Raw genomic sequence first — 19,625 nt, 5'->3', positions numbered from 1 at the left:
CCACCCACCCCAGTATGCGGCCGGCCCCTTCTTTCCCTACCTGTTTCCTGCCTCCAGTCCCGGTTTTCTGCGAGGCTGCCGTCCCTCCCATCTCCCTGCTTGGCAGCACATCCCTGGGCTCCGCCTCCTCCCAGACTCTGCTTCTTCCAAATGGCAGAGCCCCAGCAGGGGGCGGCAGGGTGCTGGGAGACCCTGAGCTACCACCTTGTCTGCCCCTGTGGGGTTCCTTCCGACCTTCTCTGGAACCTTTTCCTACCTGCCCCCTTCCTAGGATTTCACCTGACGCCTCCATCAGCCCGGCCCTCCTGTCTCACCCCCGCCTGGATCACTCTCCCTCCTTCGCTACTCCCCGTATCCTTTCCTTCTCTGTACCCTTTCCCTTCTCTTTTCTCTCAGTTCCTTCTCCCATCACCCTTTCTCAGCCTTCTGTCTACCCAGCCTCAAGTTCCCTTCCTCGATCCCCATCACACCCCTTTACACCAACCGTCCTTTTCCCCACCAACACTCTCTCCAAAACCGTTGCTGTCGCCCTTTCCCTCACAACCCTCAGTCCTTCACCCCAGCTATTCACACCCCCATTAAGACACTCAGGGGCCAGCCCCTTTTCCTTCGCGTCCCACTCTCGTCCTTCCCTTCTCTGTCCCCCGCCCCTCTGTGCTTCAGCCTCCCGCGGCTCCCTCCGCCCACCCCGCCCTCCCGGCACGCCCCTTCCCCTCTTTTCTCCTTCCCTCGTGTCCGCTTAGGTGGGACCCCTCCCTTCCTTGCCCATTCCTTTCCTCCTGGGGGTCGCGTCCTGCCTCTCTTCCCCACCCCTCCCCTCTGACTGTCGTTCCCACAGCGGCGCTCGCCTCCATCCCCGCCCCCTTCCTCCCTCCCCAACTCCTGCCCGCCCCCCACCGCTGCCGCGCGCCGCCCGTGACGTCAGAGCCCCCTCCCAGCCCTACATCTCCCTCCTCCTCCTCCTCCTCCCCTCGGTCGGTCAGTCAGTCCGCGAGGAGAGTCCGCGGTGGCGGTGGCGCTGGCGGGAGCTAGAGCTGTGAGGGCCGTAGGAAGCCAACCTTCCCTGCTTCCCTGAGGCCCTAGCCCCCTCCTCCCCACAAAACCAGGGATGGACGCGCCTCCTCGACACCCCCTCAGCAGCCCTCCCCAGGAAAAGTGTCCCCCCTGAGCTCCTCCCCATCCCCAAGCAGCTACCCCCGCCCCCCGCCATGGGTCCGGGGGCCCCCTCTCCCCGGGTAGGGTGGCCACTGCCGTTCCTAGTGGTGATGGCGGCAGAGGTGGCTCCGATGTGGGCCTCCCACTCCCCTCATCTCCCGCGGCCTCACCCGCGGGTCCCCCCACACCCCTCCTCAGAACGGCGCGCAGTGTACATCGGGGCGCTGTTTCCCATGAGCGGGGGCTGGCCAGGGGGCCAGGCCTGCCAGCCCGCGGTGGAGATGGCGCTGGAGGACGTGAATAGCCGCAGGGACATCCTGCCGGACTATGAGCTTAAGCTCATCCACCACGACAGCAAGGTAGCCCGGGACATGGGAGTGGGTGGGAAGTGGGGGCTTGGGGGGCAGGGGGCCAGCTGCACGCGCTTGTCTGAGTCGCTTCTGGGATTGCGAGGCAGATTCCTCCCATGTGTGACTAGCAGGAGATGGGCTGGGAGTGCGGGAGCTTGAGGGGAGTCACAGGGGCTGGAGGGTCAAGATGAGGGTCTGGGGTTCAAGATGGTTAATCACGGTGCAAGGCAGACCCTTCTGTTCCGAGGCCCATGGAGGTGCCCGGCTTTGGGGAAACTGATGGATTTAGGGTAGGAACTGAGCTGATCCTGATTCTCTGGGGAGTAAACTAACCCTGGGGTGGGTTAGGGGATGGAGGGAATGTCAGAGGTGGGGAGCTGGATCAGAGGTTTATATTTACCATAGTAACGAGGTAAATCTTGGCAGCAGGTTGGAGCTGGAAGGAATAGGGACAGAATGAGGAAAATTTTGAGGGACTTGAGTGCTCTAGTTTATTTATCACAACAAACAGCAAGGTAACTGTGAGCTCTACCTGACTCCTCATCCCTCCATCCCAGCCCTGTGGAGGGTTCCTAGACTGTGGGAATAGATGGCATATTGTGGTTGGTGATGGCTAATGGTCAGGAGGTGGGCAGAGGCATTGGGAAAATGAATTGGATTAGGGGGTCACAAAGGAGTCCCCACAATAGCATGGGGATGGAGAGGAGTCAGCATACAGGGAGGAGAAAGAGAACAGGAAAGAATGGCAGTGGGGGAGGGGGGCAAGGAGCAGGGGAGGGGGCAGTGAGAGGTCCTGGGGCATCCTGTGGAACCCGTGCCCTGAGTTTATCTTCCCTACAGCATTGTGGCCTCTAAGCTGTGAGAGGGGAAATAGGATGTAGGGTTAGGGAGGTGGGCAAGGAGAGGGGGAAGGTAAGAAAATTTGGGTCTGGGGTAGTAGGGGATGGTCTTATAAGATTCCTTTTCCACCCCATCCTTACATGTATACTTGTATGGGGAGTATGGGGAAGGGTGTGACACAGGGAAGGAGGGAGATTTGGGACCTCAAATTTATCTTCTCTGATATGTGGCCCCAGAGACTTAAGGGATTGAGGGAGAGTGAAAGAGAGTACAGAGGTGAGGATTTGGTGATCTTATCCCTGCGATGGACTGAGGATTTATATTCATTCTTTAGAACAGAAATCTATACCTAGAAATAGCTATGTGAAGAGAGGAGGGGGCAGAAGTGGGGTTGAAGGTAGGGTGCTTGGGGAGAAGAGAGCACGGGACTGTTAGGAGCTTAGAGAGGGAACTTCAGATCCCTTCTGACACCATCACAGTGATTCTCAAACTTCAGTGTACGTAAGAATCACCAGAGGAGTTTGCTAAAAATATATATTCTAACTCCTTGGTTGGGGTGAGTCCCAAGGATCTGCATTTTTACCAGTAAAAATCCTGCCCTGGTGAATGCCTATGTTAGCTAACTCCAGGATGCCTTTAGGAAGAGCAGCAGGGCACAGGAAAAGATTTGGGTATAAGAGTAGGAGAGGCAGGAAGAGAAATAGAGGGTGAGATCTGATGGAGGGGTCAAACTTAGGAGAGCAAGAGAGATAATTGGCTATGGGGGATGGGAGTATGGGAGAGAGACAGGGAGAGATGGGTGCAGGCTTTAGGATAAGGGATCACAGGGAGCTAGGGGAGCCCTGTGTGTGAGCTCAAACTCATCCACCATGACAGGTGATTCCCTGGAGGTGTTGGGGAGCAGATGGGGAACCTGAGAGAAGGGAGATGGAGGAGAAAAATAGCAGAGGCGGCAAGGGGGAGATGGAAAGGCAGACAAACTGGAATGTGTCAACTGGAATATGTCGTTTCCTGCCTGCAAATCCGGATCCTTGCAAGAGCAGAAGAGAGGGAGGAGAACACAGGAAGTCTATTGGGGAGGGGGTGAGAATCACATGGTAGAGGGAATCTGCAGTGATGAATAGGGTGTGGAAGGGGGAAAGGGATGTTAGAAAAGCTAGGGAAGGAAGAGAAAACCAAAGAAGAGACAGTAGGGTGGCATACATTGCCCTGTATTATCTATCTTACATGTTTTCATATGTCCTCATTGTTCCTATCAATCTTTTCTTCAGACAAGAAAGGAAGGGGCCCTGAGGGGCCTTAGGAGAAGGTGGGGTGGGGGTACCAGGATCTGGAGTAATAGATGCTGGGAGAGTGCGGGAAGGTGGGACCTGAGAATGGTAAAAAGGGGATGAATAAGCTTGAGTGTTCAACTGCCTTAGCAGGGGGTGGGGTAGGTGGGCAGCAGAGAGTTCCAGATGAGTGTTGGTCCTTTAGATTCCACCAGCCTCCCCTGCTCCCCCTTCTCCATCTTCCCACAGTGTCCCAAATGTCAGGCCTCAGTGGGAAGCAAGCAGACTCCAAGGCACTTTCATTATTTCCTTGCTACTTGCCCCCCCCCTTTCACCCTCCCCAGTCCCCTATGCCTCCTGGCTGTGTCCCCTCTGCTCTGGCTCCCCGCTGGCTTCCATTTCTTCTCCACTTCCTTTAGGGCTCCAGCAGCTTCTGAAATGTCATATTTCAGCAGGAGGGGACCAGGCAGTGGGAGACCCGAGGCTGGCTCTTCTTCCCCCTCCTCCCATCATTCCTTTCCTCTCTAGCTTTCTGCATTGTTTACTTTCCCCATCTCCATGCCTCTCTTTCAGGCACCCCAAAAAGCATCTGGTTTCTTGAGAGTCCCATTCTATTTATTTTCCCTAGTTCTTCCCTCATCCTTGTTTCTTCCCTGCTTTTACCGAGTGTCTCTTTTTCTAATGGACCCATCAAATGTCAGGGCCCAGCAGGTGGGGATGAATCTGCTGGGCTGGGACCCCCTGGTGGTCTTGTTCCTGCTCTCTTGTTTGTTTATCACTAGCCCTGAAAAGAGAAGAGGGAGCAAAAAATGGAAGGTGGGGAAAGGGAATTTGCCAGAGGTGAGGGAGGAATTTTCATAATATGGCTTTGAGGAGGCTGTCTGGGGACTTGGGGGGAGTTTTTTCATATTCCCGCAGACTCATCTGGCAGATGTTTGGAGCATAGAAACATGGGGTAAGCGACAGGGGTGATAGAGAGAAGGTGGGTGGGGGATGTCTGAGGATGAGCTGAAAGGAGGGAAGGTGGTATATGCATTAATACTGCCGGAGGGGTGTGCAGGAGACAGTGCGGGTAAGACGCCACGTGGAAGACAGAAAAGGGTGTCTAACGAATGAAGGAAAACAAGAGACTCGACAGGGAGAAATTTCAAGAAGGAGAAGACAATGGTAATAATGATAAAAGGGTTTCAGCAGAGGGATGGGTAATTGGGGAAGTAACTAGGCTGTTGGAAAAAATAAAAGAGTAGGCATTGCAGGGAGGGGATGAGCCCCAGGAGAGCCTGCCCTCATCACCTCCTCCTCATTCAGTGTGACCCAGGCCAAGCCACCAAGTACCTGTACGAGCTGCTCTACAATGACCCTATCAAGATCATCCTCATGCCTGGCTGCAGCTCCGTCTCCACGCTTGTGGCTGAGGCTGCCAGGATGTGGAACCTCATTGTGGTAAGCAGGGCTGTGAGGGTCAGAAGGTGGAGCCGTTCCCTTTTGGGCTGTACTAAAGAGGGTGTGTATTGAGGGTTTGTATTTAAGAGGACTGCGGAGGACCTGCTTCCAAGCTTCGGAGTTCTTTGCAGACCTGAGCTAGTCGGCCTCCTAGCAACAGTGGCCTGACAGTGCTGCAGCTGACCTCGTTCTTCTTTGAAGGAATGGAATTTAGATCGGTGGAAGAGCATTCTGATTGTGAGGGGGTGTGTGGGCCTTTGAGAATCACTTGCCTCAGGCAGAAATAGGGAGGTTTGGAGAGAGTTAGGGAGAGAAGCCCATGGTGGGAGACGGGTTGAAGGAACTCTTACAGCTCTTAGTGAGTCCAGGATGAACATACCCTTTGCACTACCCCTGTCCCTTTTAGCTTTCCTATGGCTCGAGCTCACCGGCCCTGTCAAACCGGCAGCGTTTTCCTACATTCTTTCGAACTCATCCATCAGCCACACTCCACAATCCTACTCGTGTGAAACTCTTTGAAAAGTGGGGCTGGAAGAAGATCGCCACCATCCAGCAGACCACTGAGGTCTTCACTTCGGTGAGGAGGGGTGGGGTGGAAGGGGCATTCGCTCAAACTCCAGTGCGGAGAGATGTGAGTCGGGGTTCATTTGGGCGGAAGATCTTGTTTCTTTATCAAAAGAGAACACATTCCGAGTGGGTTAAGTGCATGTTCTTTCTGTAGCCAGAGGAATGAACTGTTGAGTTTTTAGGATCCTGTCCAACTTTTTGGTTTTAGGACTTTTTCTCCCCCTTTAATACTCTGTTTGTCAGACAGACCCAAAATAACCCAGTTCTATTAAAGCAGGTTCACGCCAAAGTTGAGACAAGGTAAGAGAGCATATGGGATAGGAACCCAGGAAAGTAGCAGATCTCAGAGGCGCTCAAGGCAAGTGGTGATGGATGTGAATAGGAACAGAGGGAATGGAGCTGCAGAAATGGACACAGGGACAGAGGGGAAGGAGACAGGGAAAGAGAGAGGGAGAGAAAGAGATGGAGATGGAAATAGAGAAAGAGAGAAGAGACCGAGGCAGACAGACAAGTGTAGGTACATGGGTCTGGTAGTTGACTCTGAGAGAGAGATGTGGACAAACAAGGAGAGGTAGAAGAGGCGATTTGTGGAGGTGGAGAGGAAATACAGGCTCCGTACCTGAAGAAGACGGTCTGCCTCCTCACTTTTGTTCTATTCTTTGGATCCTCTATCCACTCTTACCTTCAGTGGCCCTTTAATCCTCCCCTTACTTTCTCTCAGTGACTCAGGACATTCTTCTCTGATCCTTTCGTCTATTTGCCCCCTTGTTTCTTGAGGTTGACATCATCCTGTCTATGCCAGACCTTTCCTGTTCTTTTCCTGTTTCCTGTTTCCTTTTCCTCCATTTTTGCTGTCTGGTAGGAGCAGGGTGAATGGGGTGACTTTCCCAGACACAGATCCTTGGGAGGGGCTCACCATGCACCTTCCCAGTTGGAAGCTACATCCTAATACTCCAGATGCTTTCCTTTGGACTCTCCCCTCCCCTGGGACAGAAGCCGTTGAAGGGAGGTTCAGAACTACTGTTCTCTTGCTCTGAGTATGCAGTCCCCAGGTAACATCTCCAGTGTTTACCCCCTTGTACACTCCATGTTTTTTCTATTTGTTTCTCATTGCCAACCAAGACTCTGGATGACCTAGAGGAACGAGTGAAGGAGGCTGGAATCGAAATTACTTTCCGCCAGAGTTTCTTCTCAGATCCAGCAGTGCCTGTCAAAAACCTTAAGGTGGGATGGCCTGGAGTGGTGGGCTCAGCCTGCAGAAGGACTGGGTAGGGGAACAGCGGTGGGTTGGAGAAGAGAGTCAGGCAGGGGCAGGTTGTTTTTTTTGGTATTGAGGTATAATTGACGTTTAACATTGTGTAAGTTTAAGCTGTACAATGCGTTAATTTGATACGTTTATATATTGCAATATGATTATCACTATAGCATTAGCTAACACCCCTATCACGTCATATAATTTTGATTCTGTGAAGCAGTGGCATCTCCTGGGGAAGGTTAGCTCCATCTTCCAGTTGACATTTATCCATTACCCGTTGAACAGAAGCCTGCACGAAGCTCTTTGGGACAGGAAATCAAAGCTGTGAAAGTGCTGGCTTAGCCCCTCCAGTGTTTCCATGCCTCCCTCAGGAGCTCTGTTTCTCTCTATTCTGTAGCGCCAGGATGCCCGAATCATCGTGGGACTTTTCTATGAGACCGAAGCCCGGAAAGTTTTCTGTGAGGTGGAGTTGGAATCTGTAGAGGGAGGGGGACTGGGTGGGCTCTTTGCCTTGGGTGTCTCATGGGATCTCATCTCTGTACCTCTGCTCAAATTGATAGCAAACGATCCGAGGTGATAATTAATACCATGTCCCTGTCTGTTGGCTCCGACTCCGTCTCTTGGCTTCTCACGCACATGACACTTTCTCTAGATCTCATTTTCCTATCATTTTGTGTTTCTGGAGGGGCTCATGAAGCCCATCTTTTCTAACTGGCTGGAAAAGGCCACTCAGAGACAGACCTGGGGAGGAAATTTGAATGAGGAGTAGTTGAGCCTTTCCTACTACTCCCAAGACTTAAAGAATTCTCTTTTTAATTCTCTGCTCTCTGATTCCCAAGAGACTGGATAGTGTCAAGTAAGATAAGACAAAAGACAAAACAAAGACCCATCCCTCCTCCTCCTCTGCTTTTAGGTGTACAAGGAGCGGCTCTTCGGGAAGAAGTATGTCTGGTTCCTCATTGGGTGGTATGCCGACAATTGGTTCAAGATCTATGACCCGTCCATCAACTGCACAGTGGACGAGATGACTGAGGCGGTGGAGGGCCACATCACCACTGAGATTGTCATGCTGAACCCTGCCAACACCCGCAGCATTTCCAACATGGTGAGAGTGTGAGGACTTAGAGGCTGGCATCTGGGCAGTTGAAGGGGACTGAGGCAGCCTCTCAGGGGAGGGGAGCAAGTGTAGAGTTTGGAGGTGCAGGAGGACGGGGGCCTCTGCCCACCCTGAACTTGTTTGCATCGTGTTTCCTGTGGAGTCCACCTCTGCTGTGACTTCCTTGGCCAGGAAGAAGAAAGAAATGAGAGTGGTATGTTTAGTAGGCCCCTGATGAGTAGAAGGGCTGTTACCATGGAAACGAGGAGCAGTTGGCAAGAAGTCAAATAAGAGCGAGGCGTTAATGATAATATAGGTGCTGTATACGCAAGCATACCTTTCTGAGAACGCTGTTCATGGGCAGAAATGCATTTTATTTTCTTGGTGACTTCAGAACACTTTAGAGTTGTTTAATATTCACTCCTGATTGATACACGATTAGCTTGGCTCCTGAGGCTTTTTTATGATTCTCTTTTAGAATTTTAGATGTAAAAGGGACTTTTGAAATCAGTTGGCCCCAGATAGCTGGTTAGTGACAGACCTGGAGCTAGAAGACACATTCTCTGATTTGGGAAGCCTGGGGCAGCCCTGCAGGTGAGGCGCACAAGTGAGCAGGGCGTGGTGGGGAGAGGCTGCTTCTTGCTCAGCACTACATCTTAACGAGTGCAAGAATCTTGGGCAACCTATATGTCTGCTTATCACACCAAGGGTAGCCCCAGGTCTGGAATACTTGCTTTGAAGGTAAAGCCCCCAAATATCTTATTAAAATAAAAGTTGTAGTAAAAAATTGTTTTTTGCAGTAAACTGGGAGCTTAGATACATGATTTCAGTGATCCTCATGGCAATACTCTGATGTACATTTATCATTTTCATTTTATAGACCAGGAAATTGAGACTCAGAGAGGTTAAGTGACTTGTTCCAGGTCGTGCAGCTACTGAGTGGTCACACTGGATCTGAATCCGAGTTTAATCTAACTTCAAACCACTCTGTTCCATCACCTACCATGGAAAATCATAAAATCTGGCTAAAAAGTTTGTACTTTAATTGGCTGACACTGTTTAGCTGATGGAAATTTTTGAGCAAGGGAGAAAGAAGATTCAGGACATTTATTCTGGCAGTGGATTGTTATGGAAGAGTCCGTTGCCATGTGGATTCTGGTCATGGACACTGTCCTGGGACATTCTGAGATTCTGTGTTTAAGGTATCTTGGTTGAAAAATATGATGGAAAAATTCTGCAATGTCACTTCCCTGTAGAGCACCTGAGAGGTGAGTCGTCCTTGAGAACCTGGGGAAGTAGCAGAGCTGGTAACTGAAGCCAGAAAGGCTTGTGAGGCCCTGAGCCCAGGAGCTGCCAATCGTGGCTTCTGCTCCACAGCAGGGAGCTGGAGGAGCCCCTGCCAGGAAGCGGGGATTTGGCTGGGGTATAGACGGATGTCTGGGCTCTGGAGCAGGATGAGTTGGAGAGTCTCTTTCTGGCTCTTGGTCTCTAGAGAAAGATGGTGCGCGCCTTCCAGGCTTAGAGGTGTCACTAGGCCCATTTGGTAGCCTTAAAATGCCTGGTGGAGAAGCCAAGATTTTCCAGAGGGTAGAAGCAGTCTCTACAACTGACTAGGGAAGGGATTATAGCAGACTCAACCAGGACCAAGAGAAGCGGATCAGAAGCAAGGGTTGGGCCTAGGGCCCAGAGCCGTGGAGATTTAGAAAAGAAACAGAGTGGCCTTCACTCTGTAAGGAAGGCCTTGAGTTTAGATCAGTGGTTCTCAGACTTTACCTTCCTTCAGAACCACCTGGAAGGTTAGTTAGTGCACAGATTTCTGGGCTCTTCTCTTGGAAGTTCTGATTTAGTAGGTCTGGGGGCGGGAGGGGGCTGGGAATTTACATTTCTAACAAGTTTCCTGGGAATGTTGATGTTGCTGGTCTGTGGACCTCCTTTTACAGCAAGTGGTTTTCAACCAGAGGTTGCAATGTCTAGGGACAATTTTCATTCTTGTTTCTGGTATCTAGTGGGTAGGCCAGGGATGCTTCTAAACATCCTACAGTACACAGGACAGTTCCCCACAACAAAGAATTATCCTGCTCACAATGTCAGTAGCACAGAGATTGAGAAACTCTGGTTTAGAGAGTCTTTAGGAGCCAATTATAGGAGAGGGGGCTATCGTGGTTTTGGAGAAACATTACAGCTCTGGGCTAGAGGGGAAGATGGAGATGGCATACCTGGGGAAAAGATTGTGAGTAAATTCCGGTCGGGATAGAGGCCCCATCAGCCCTGGGTACAATACAAAATAAAAAGCTACCTGAGGATACACATTTTAGGTCACTGTTGAGCATCCACTCTCACATATAGAGACAGCCATATAACGCTATTAAAAAATTAGGATCATGAATTTGTACTAGGTTATGTCACTGATTTCCATGGGTTGTAGAATTTTTGTTGTTGTTCAGTTTTCCTTAAGTTGCCTAGTAACATTTCCATTAGAAAATTTATAACCATATCTTTGCTGAGTCAAGGGGGAAAGATGTGTTTTGTAACTTTAGTCATGGAGGGGCAGTGGTGCTCCCAGTGGCCAAGCGTGTTAGTGGTAGTGACCTGGAGCCAGCAGAGAGGATGAGGCTCTGGGCAGGAGGCGGCATCATGCAGAGCAGATGATTCCCTCCCCATTTGGGTGATTTTATGATGCAGTATTTACTTTGAACTGAAGATTGGGTAGACTTGGAGGCTGAAGGACTGTTCAGAAAATGTCAGCCTAGCTGTCTGTCGAGCAGGTGCTCTTGGAGAGGGGCATTTGTACTTACAGAGGCAGTGTAGGATCGTTAGGAAGAGTATGGACTTGAGGCCAGGCTGCCTGGGTTTGAATCCCAGCTCTGCCGTGCACTAGCAGTATAACTTCAGGAAAGTTAAGTCTTTCTGTGCCTCAGTTTTCTTATCTCTAAAATGGGTATAAAAATAGGATCTACCTCATTGGGTTATCTGAAGATTAAATAAATTGATATATGTATCTTATGAAAGAGCCCAGTAGATAGTAAGGACAATATAAATGTTGGGTATTATTATTATTATTATTAACATTATTCTGTGTAGTGAGGGATAATATTAATGAAACATTTCAACAAAAGAGTTAAGAGGACTTGGTGATTTGAAAGAGTCTAAGGTGATTCCAGTTTCAGTCTCATGTATTGGGGAGTGTTGGGGAGGAGGAAAGACCAAGCTTAGTCTTAGATATTTTGAATTTGAGATCACTGATCATATAGTTACAAATAACTTAGAGACAGTTGGAGATATAGGACTTGAAATATTATAGAGCCGAGTATCAGTAACAAAGATGAGGTTGAGAGACAGAGAAATTCCCAAAGAGAAAATGTAGCTTACTTTAAAACCAGCATTTTATACATGTTATTATTCATCCTTATAATAACTCTTCAAGGAAGTTAGTATTATTCCCATTTTAAAGCTGAGCAACAAATTAGTGAGGTTTAATAACTTGTTTGAGATTACAAGAAGCTGAGATGGATTAGTTAGAATTGGAATCCATCCATCCATCCATCTGTTTATTCATTCAATGGGCATTTTTTTTTTTTTTAAAGATTTTATTTTTGTCCTTTTTCTCCCCAAAGCCCCCTGGTACATAGTTGTATATTCTTTGTTGTGAGTCCTTCTAGTTGTGGCATGTGGGACGCTGCCTCAGCGTGGTTTGATGAGCAGTGCCATGTCCGCGCCCAGGATTCGAACCAACGAAACACTGGGCCACCTGCAGGGGAGTGCGCGAACTTAACCACTCGGCCACGGGGCCAGCCCCTCAATGGACATTTTTTAAAAATACTTTTCTTTTTAGAGCAGTTTTAGGTTCACAACAAAATTGAGAGGAAGATACGAAGATTTCCCATATGCCCCCTGCCCTCACATATGCATAACCTCTCCCATTGTCAACATCCCCCACCAGAGCAGTTACAATTGATAAACCTACATTGACACATCATTATCACCCAAAGTCCATAGTTTACATGAGGGCTCACTGTTGGTGGTGTACATTCTATAGTTTTGGACAAATGTATAATGACATGTATCCACCATTATACTATCATACAAAGCATTTTCACTGCTCTAATCCAATGGATGTTTATTCTTTGTCCATCATGGGATGGGTGCAGTGCTGGATACTGAAGATTAAGAGCAGAATGGAACTTGGTTCTGACCTCAAGTGTAGTAGGGCAGAGGCCTGTCTGTCTTTAAAGCTCAGGCTGTTTCCCCTGCACCACACTGCATACATCGTTTCCATTCCCCACTCCCCCCACCTCCAGAAAGTTAAATATAAAGAAAAGTGGGCAGGGCATGGGGAACAAAGATTCTTTCTTCTTCATTCACCTATTCATTCCTTTGTTAGAGTGTGTATATGTTAATACATTGCAAATCTAAACAGAGATATGTAGTGCCCCTGTCTATTATTTGTGCCTTGCCAGGAGATGGCCACTGAGCCTTCCTTTGTATGGTTTCTGGGAGGGAAGGAAGGGCAGATGTGATTTTCTCCATAATATGGAAAACATTTCCCAAAACTGAAGCAATTAGCCAAACAAAGTTACTGCCAGCTGTAGAAATTCAGGTCTCTCGACCCGTTTCATGACTGAGTCAAAGAAACTATCATTTTCTCAGCTTTCTTGGAAAAAGAAAATTGAGGTTTGGGAGGGCTTTGGGTAGGAATTGAATAATGGACTTCAAAAATGTGAAAGGTGAGGGCCAGCCCCGTGGCCGAGTGGTTAAGTTCGTGGGCTCCGCTGCAGGTGGCCAGTGTTTCGTTGGTTTGAATCCTGGGCGCGGACATGGCACTGCTCATCCAGCCATGCTGAGGTGGCATCCCACATGCCACAACTAGAAGGACCCACAACTAAGAATATACAACTGTGTACTGGGGGGCTTTGGGGAGAAAAAGGAAAAAAAAAATAAAATCTTAAAAAAAAAATGTGAAAGCTATTTCTGCTATCCTCAGTCTTCTGAAACCCCTCTAAGAGTGAACTGAAAGCAGAGGAGGATGGCAAGAAGTTAGCACACTAAAGAAAAATCTTCCTGGGGCCGGCCCGGTGGCGCAGCAGCTAAGTGCGCACATTCCACTTCTGTGGCCTGGGGTTCACCAGTTCGGATCCCGGGTGCGGACATGGCACCGCTTGGCACACCATGCTGTGGTAGGCATCGCACATAGAAAGTAGAGGAAGATAGGCATGGGTGTTAGCTCAGGGCCGATCTTCCTCAGCAAAAAGGAGGATTGGCAGCAGTTAGCTCAGAGCTAGTCTTCCTCAAAAAAAATTCTTCCTGATTGACAAGCAGAGTGAGGAAGGCTGTGGTGTCACCTTTTCTAGGATCTTTCAGAATTGGAGGAGCTGTTAGGTCCTGGGTGAATTCTGTTAAGAAAGTCTGAAGGATGAGAGAACATCAACATTGCAGCTCTTCATTGGAATATCCATGTCTCTTGCTTTGCTCTCTCTCTGTTTTCTGTCCTTTGCCATTCATTATGCAGTGTTTATTCATTAAAGTTCTCTGTTTGTAGTTCTGAGCTAGCAGCTGTACACTCTAAGGCCATGGGACCCAGTTAATCCCTGTTCTAGTCTGGTAGCTTCTGATCTAAGACAGACATATGGGTATAGTTACAGATTTTGAATGTACATATGTTCAATCTGACAACATGAACACAAACCATCCATTCAAGTTGAAGTGTCAGAGTCAGAATCAGATGCCTGTCCCCCCTTTTCCTCTACTCCAATCCTTTCCTCCTGTTCTCCCTCCCCAGACATCCCAGGAGTTTGTGGAGAAACTGACCAAGAGACTAAAAAGACACCCTGAGGAGACAGGTGGCTTCCAGGAGGCACCCCTGGCCTATGATGCCATCTGGGCCTTGGCATTGGCCCTGAACAAGACATCTGGAGGGGGCGGCCGTTCGGGTGTGCGTCTGGAAGACTTCAACTACAACAACCAGACGATTACTGACCAAATCTACCGGGCGATGAACTCCTCATCCTTCGAGGGTGTCTCCGTGAGTTACGGCAGCCTCCTTCATACTCCCCTGTCCTCCCATCGAGAGAGAGATCTCTCAGAGGCTCCTTCTCCTGGGAACATTCATTCGCCCTCTCCCGGTTACCTCTGCAATAATCAGTCTCAGATCGGGGAAGTAGGGACCCCAAAGCAGAAAAACCCACCAGAGACTAGAAGAGAAAAACGGTATATTCCATTTCTTTCAACCCTTCCCCTCATTTCTTTTCAGTTCGATATTTGTGAGTCAGACGAGAATCATAGAATTTTAAAAGAGGAAACAGTGTGAAAGGTCGTTCTCCTTATTCTTTTTAAAGTGGAGAAATTAGTGTCCAGAGGGATTTGGTGACTTGCTCAGGTCGCACAGCCAGAAGCAAGGTCTCCTGGTGCTCTATCTGGGGATTTTTCCCATTCAAGTCTCATGGGTGAAGCTTCTTCTCAAAGGAATAATGTTTCTAGAATCTAGGGTATGGGCATCTGGGGTATGTCCTATATGCAGGCAAATGCCATAAATAGAATTCATTCAGAAGCTCAGTTACATCAAAAACATAAGGATTCAAAGAGGCCCTAATGTTCTCTTTTCACTCTTGCTTTCATCCCCTTTGCCTTTCTCCACATGTTCCTCTCCCTCAGGGCCATGTGGTGTTTGATGCCAGCGGCTCTCGGATGGCATGGACACTGATCGAGCAGCTACAGGGTGAGCGCAGGGGCAGGAGGGGACGAGGATGTCAGGGGGACCAGGCAGGGGCTGAGCTAGGATGCCATCTGGGAGAAGAATACTGGGAGACATCACAAGATTGCCTTGGTGCCTCCCCACTTCCTGCCCTTCTCATTTAACTGTGTTCATCAAGCTGTTAAATACCAGCAGTAATAACAAAAAGCTTACGTGTGGGTGGGTTTCCTTGGGTTGCAGTGGTTGTGTTCTTGAAAAGGGGCAATTGAAAACAGCTACTCTCTTTCCCACTGGCTTCCCATTTTAGTTTCAGAAATTTCCTTTGGGTAGCTTGGATTGAGGGGTTAATGACCTACTGCTTGCATACCCATGGCCTCAAGGAAAGCTGAATCTGGGAAATCTGCTATTTTTAAAGGGAATCCATTGAATTTCCTTGCTATGTAAACAAGCGTTCCTAATTTTTCTGTAGTATGTGTAGTTTGGCTTTCCTAGATTGTATTTCCTTATAACTTAGCATACTTATATATGTGCAAAACTTTTATGAGTTAATTTTTCAACCCACCCCACTCTCAGCCTCTTACAGCATGGCCAAGAGAGCCATTTCTTGGCCTTCCGTGAAAAGTTTCTTTCTTTCCTTCTCCCCACCTCCCACATCCTCTCAGATCTTCTTTGTAACCGGGACAAGAGAAGTGGACTTCAGCCATGGTCAAAGGGGTGTGAGTTGGCTTTTGAAAGAAAAGTTATGGTAACTAGGGCAGTTCTAGGACAGAAATCTTAGAAGGGACTGAATTTCACTTGGTGGCTCTTTAAGAGGCAGATGCAACTGGTCTAAGGAATTAGAACCCAAGCCAACGGAAGAGAAATTTCTAAAATTAAAATAAAAGCCACTGGGAAAATAGATCTTGTGATTCTTTCTATCATGAGGGGAAGAATAAGCAGAAATATGTTAAAGTTTTAGAAGCCAGAATCAAAGTGAGAGATATCTTGCCGAGAGAGGTGTGAGGCTGTGGAATGGGTGGCAGACAGACTGTCGAGCCTTCTTCACTGAAGGGCTTTAAACATATAAGATATTCTTATAGGAATTGCCTTGGGATCCACCTTATATTGTTTTTAAGTCAGATTGCTGATTCAAACGACTCCTCAGGTCCTTCCACGTATCCTTCAGGGGCTCAGGTGAAGGGAAAATCAGATACAACCTTAGAAAGCTACTTTAGGGAAGTGGGAAGTTGAAAATGCCTAGGATGGGCTTTTCACCTACCCATGGTCACTCCTTCTATTGTCATCTCCCCAGGTGGCAGCTACAAGAAGATTGGCTACTATGACAGCACCAAGGATGATCTCTCCTGGTCCAAAACAGATAAGTGGATTGGTAAGTGGATTCTGTTTATATTTTCCTTCAGCCCCTCCAAAGGATCAAGGAAAAGGGTCATGCATTTGAATGAGGGTGGGCTGGTAGGCGCCATTAGGTTGAAATGTGCCGGGGAGATGGGCCAAGGGTCGGGATTAAGAGAAAGGGAATAATACCTCCAATACGTAGGTAGGAGAGACTGGTGTATTTGGAGAGGGAATAGGCAGTTGGTAGCAATGCACTATTAAAAACAGTACATTGCTGGGGTAACTGGGGGTTAGAGGCAGGAGGTGGGCAGGGAGTGGAAATGGAAACTCCATTTGGGTTTCCCAGATGTTCTGGTGCCTTGATGTATCTGAACCAGCTACTTCAAGCCTAGAGTTGCTTCTTCATCTCTGCCAAGAAAACCGTTGCTTAAACTATAGGAGAGGATACAAAGCTCATATAACTGTCTTCTGCTAAAATGTGCTTAAAAAGAGGGAAAGGAAGCAATTATTTCTTCATGTACTTGGTGGGCTAAATAATAGGAAATAGGAAAGATACTAAAGGTGGGCAAAAGGAAGGACCTACTGATAAAATAAAGGCTTGGCATCTTAAGGGTGGAAAGGAGGCACAGTCATTGACTGATGATAGCTGCCATCTGCCCTGCCCAGCTGAAATCTAGTAGTTCCCAGAAATGCTGGAGTTTTGAAATTTTTTTTTGATTTGAATTTAGGACAGCGTTCTGTACTGCTATAAATGCTGCATGGCCTAAATTACACTTGTTTTTTTTTAAACTAAGCAAATTGAAATTAATTTTTTTTTTTGTGAACTCTGACAAATTTGAGCTTCCCTTTGGGACTATCACCCTTCCAGTGTTAAACTCACAGATTAGTTTTTTTTTTTTTCTCCCTAAGGTTAGGAGGCCAGACTAGATATTTTGAGGCTCTTTAGCTTTATGATTCTACAACTGTCTTTTGCAGTTTTTGATCTGAATTTTGAGACACCTCATAAAAATTATTTCTAGCTGTCCCCATCTTTCTCCTCCCATTTTCCTTTGCTGGAAGAAAGACAGAAAAACACAGAAAACAAACAACACAAAAAAAGACTCTGCAACTTTGGTGATAGACCTCAGCCTTTCTCAACCTCTAGACAGGACATTCGCTCCATTCTCTCATCTCATTTCCAGTTGTTTCCAAAGCCCCAGCGTCAGTGAGGACTCCAACTGCAACAACCCCTATTCAGGGCAGTTAGGGCCTCATGTCCTCAGAGCCAAAGACTGACTGTCCGTCAGCACCCTTGTTCTTCACCCCTTCTCCTGTCCCACCTTCATCCTTTGTCCTCCTTCCTTTCTCTTCCCCCTCTCCTCACCCTCCCCTGTGTCATGCAGGAGGGTCCCCCCCAGCTGACCAGACTCTGGTCATCAAGACGTTCCGCTTCCTGTCACAGAAACTCTTTATCTCCGTCTCGGTTCTCTCCAGCCTGGGCATTGTCCTAGCTGTTGTCTGTCTGTCCTTTAACATCTACAACTCCCATGTCCGGTAAGTTTCTCTTCTGACATTTTCCTTGTCCTGTCTGCCTTTCAAGATAATGATCAATCTTGTCCCTTGAGGGGAGTATGAATAAAAGCTGTGTGACTCCTGAGGCCACGATTCATCAAGGTTTCCACTCGGACTTCCTGCTTCCCAGTGGCCACTGAGAAAGAAAGTGGGGAGCCAGATATAACTCCCATCTCTGCCCCAAAGCAGCTAACTGAACGTAAAAGAGCTTTGGGGCCAGGTAACATGGTGCAGGGCTCTAAATGGAGTGTGTGCCAGGGGATCCCGTGGGGGAAACCCATGCAGCCCTGTCTCTAGCCCTATGACCCATCGGCTTTGTCTCTCAAGGCTCTGCTGCCAGCTCCGAGCTTGTCTCCCTTTGTCCTGTGGCCCAGAGGTTGGGTCAGGCTGTCGTGTGGCATTTGGAGAGCTGAGTCTCCCTGGAGTAGAGGGGTAATCCTGCTCTTCCTCTCCCACCCTTCCCACCTCTGCCCTAGTTACATCCAGAACTCACAGCCCAACCTGAATAACCTGACTGCTGTGGGCTGCTCGCTGGCGTTAGCTGCCGTCTTCCCTCTGGGGCTGGATGGGTACCACATCGGGAGAAACCAGTTCCCCTTCGTCTGCCAGGTGAGGAGTGGGGGGCAGATCCCCTGCAGGATGTGGCTCTCTCACCTACTCAGGAGCACCTTCTGCGATGTATATAGTTTCCTGCCTTTCCTTCTTCTTGTCTTTCCCCGACTCTTGTCCCTGTTCCTTCTCCTAACATCACCCCTCTGGTGTCTGTCTGACCCTGTCCCTTCTTTCTGTGCCTCCAGCCTTTTCACTCCGTAGTTCACTTGTCAGTTCCGAGGTTGCCATGGCAGGCCTTGCAGACAAAAGGAGGGGGGCAGTGAAGGCAAAGGAAGGGGGTCTGTACAAAGAACTCTGAACAATGGCGGCTTGTGTGTGGTGTGGGGGCTGAGAACAAAAACTGTGGACTTCCCGTGGGAGCCTTAGTTGGGGTTTGGAAGGACGGAGGCAGAGATCTGAACTGACAGCAGGAAGAGTTAGGGGGAAGGGATCACTGTTACTCAGGGGGAGGGCCTACGGGACTTTTGGTACGTGGAAAGTTCTGGGGCTGTGGGGAAAGACTGGCTTCAACAGTGATATTTGTGTAGTTCTCTGTAATGCTGATGGGAAACACTCACCCTTCTTCCTGCTCCTCCTCACTCCTTCTCTTTCATCTGCACTGTGCCTGCTCTGATCATGCATCTGTGCACATGGCATTTGCACATACATGCACATACAATTCATCAGGAGATGTCTGTTCCCAGGGAGACCACAATGCAGTGGGAGAGGCAGACGGTTATCTGCAGTGCAGTATGAGAGGTATCAGAGTAGGGATCTGTGCAAAGTGCTGTGGGAGCAAAGAAGAGAAAGCAGCTCATAGAGTAGCTGGGTGGACCTCACAAGAGGTGGCATTTGAATATTGAAGGATGCATGGGATTTTGTCAGCTGGAGAAATAAAGGGTGGTTGCACTGGGGCAGAGGGAATGTCATGTGGCTAGCGAAGACACAAAAGAAGGTAGATCAAGGGAGAGCGAGCAGTTCAGCATGGCTGGAGCTTGGAGTAGGTGAGCTCCTGGGAGATGAGCCTGGAAAGGTGGCTGGGATTGTTTTGTGAAGTGCTTTGTGCCACATCTGGTGTTCAGGCTGCAACCTGTAGGCACTGGGGAGCAGTCAGAAGTGATTGGCCATTAAAACCAGGAGGTTTTAGCAAGATCACCTTGGAGGCAAAATAGAAAATGGATGGGAGGAATTTGTTAAAGGTAGGGAGACCATGCCCTGCTGTCTCTCCCCTCCCCCTCACTGTCCCCTACGGGCTGCATCCTGCCTGCCTTGTCATCTGTTCCCTCCTACAGCCCTGCCCCATCCTCACCACAGTCCCACCTACTGCCCCAATGTATTCTGCCCTGCCCTCTTTCCTTTCCTAGGCCCGCCTCTGGCTCCTGGGTCTGGGCTTTAGTCTGGGCTATGGCTCCATGTTCACCAAGATCTGGTGGGTCCACACAGTCTTTACAAAGAAGGAGGAAAAGAAGGAGTGGAGGAAGGT

The 19,625-nt window shown here is 48.8% G+C and overlaps 1 protein-coding gene across 7 annotated transcripts in view; it reads left to right on the top strand.

The window, feature by feature from the left end:
• The window catches only part of GABBR1 (gamma-aminobutyric acid type B receptor subunit 1), a 29,136-nt gene that overhangs the window by 4,700 nt on the left and 4,811 nt on the right, over positions 1-19,625 (top strand). For 4 of the 7 annotated variants that reach the window (XR_011429661.1, XM_070244353.1, XM_070244352.1 and 1 more), the window contains 12 exons: positions 1,354-1,514; positions 4,925-5,059; positions 5,466-5,636; positions 6,749-6,850; positions 7,279-7,344; positions 7,795-7,986; positions 13,754-13,996; positions 14,626-14,689; positions 15,957-16,034; positions 17,383-17,533; positions 18,028-18,160; positions 19,507-19,623. Coding sequence is in view for 5 of the 7 variants with exons in the window: in XM_070244353.1 (XP_070100454.1) it covers positions 1,354-1,514; positions 4,925-5,059; positions 5,466-5,636; positions 6,749-6,850; positions 7,279-7,344; positions 7,795-7,986; positions 13,754-13,996; positions 14,626-14,689; positions 15,957-16,034; positions 17,383-17,533; positions 18,028-18,160; positions 19,507-19,623 (1,613 nt within the window). In the remaining 2 variants the exon portion in view is untranslated. Of the gene's footprint in view, positions 1-1,353; positions 1,515-4,924; positions 5,060-5,465; positions 5,637-6,748; positions 6,851-7,278; positions 7,345-7,794; positions 7,987-13,753; positions 13,997-14,625; positions 14,690-15,327; positions 15,382-15,956; positions 16,035-17,382; positions 17,534-18,027; positions 18,161-19,506; positions 19,624-19,625 lie in introns of all 7 variants that reach the window. The other 3 variants (XR_002802188.2, XM_023624578.2, XM_023624580.2) reach the window with 1 other exon arrangement.

The sequence above is a fragment of the Equus caballus genome, chromosome 20 (assembly GCF_041296265.1).
Source record: "Equus caballus isolate H_3958 breed thoroughbred chromosome 20, TB-T2T, whole genome shotgun sequence".
Taxonomy (NCBI): Eukaryota; Metazoa; Chordata; class Mammalia; order Perissodactyla; family Equidae; genus Equus; species Equus caballus.
This window is presented reverse-complemented; position numbering and strand designations above follow the sequence as displayed.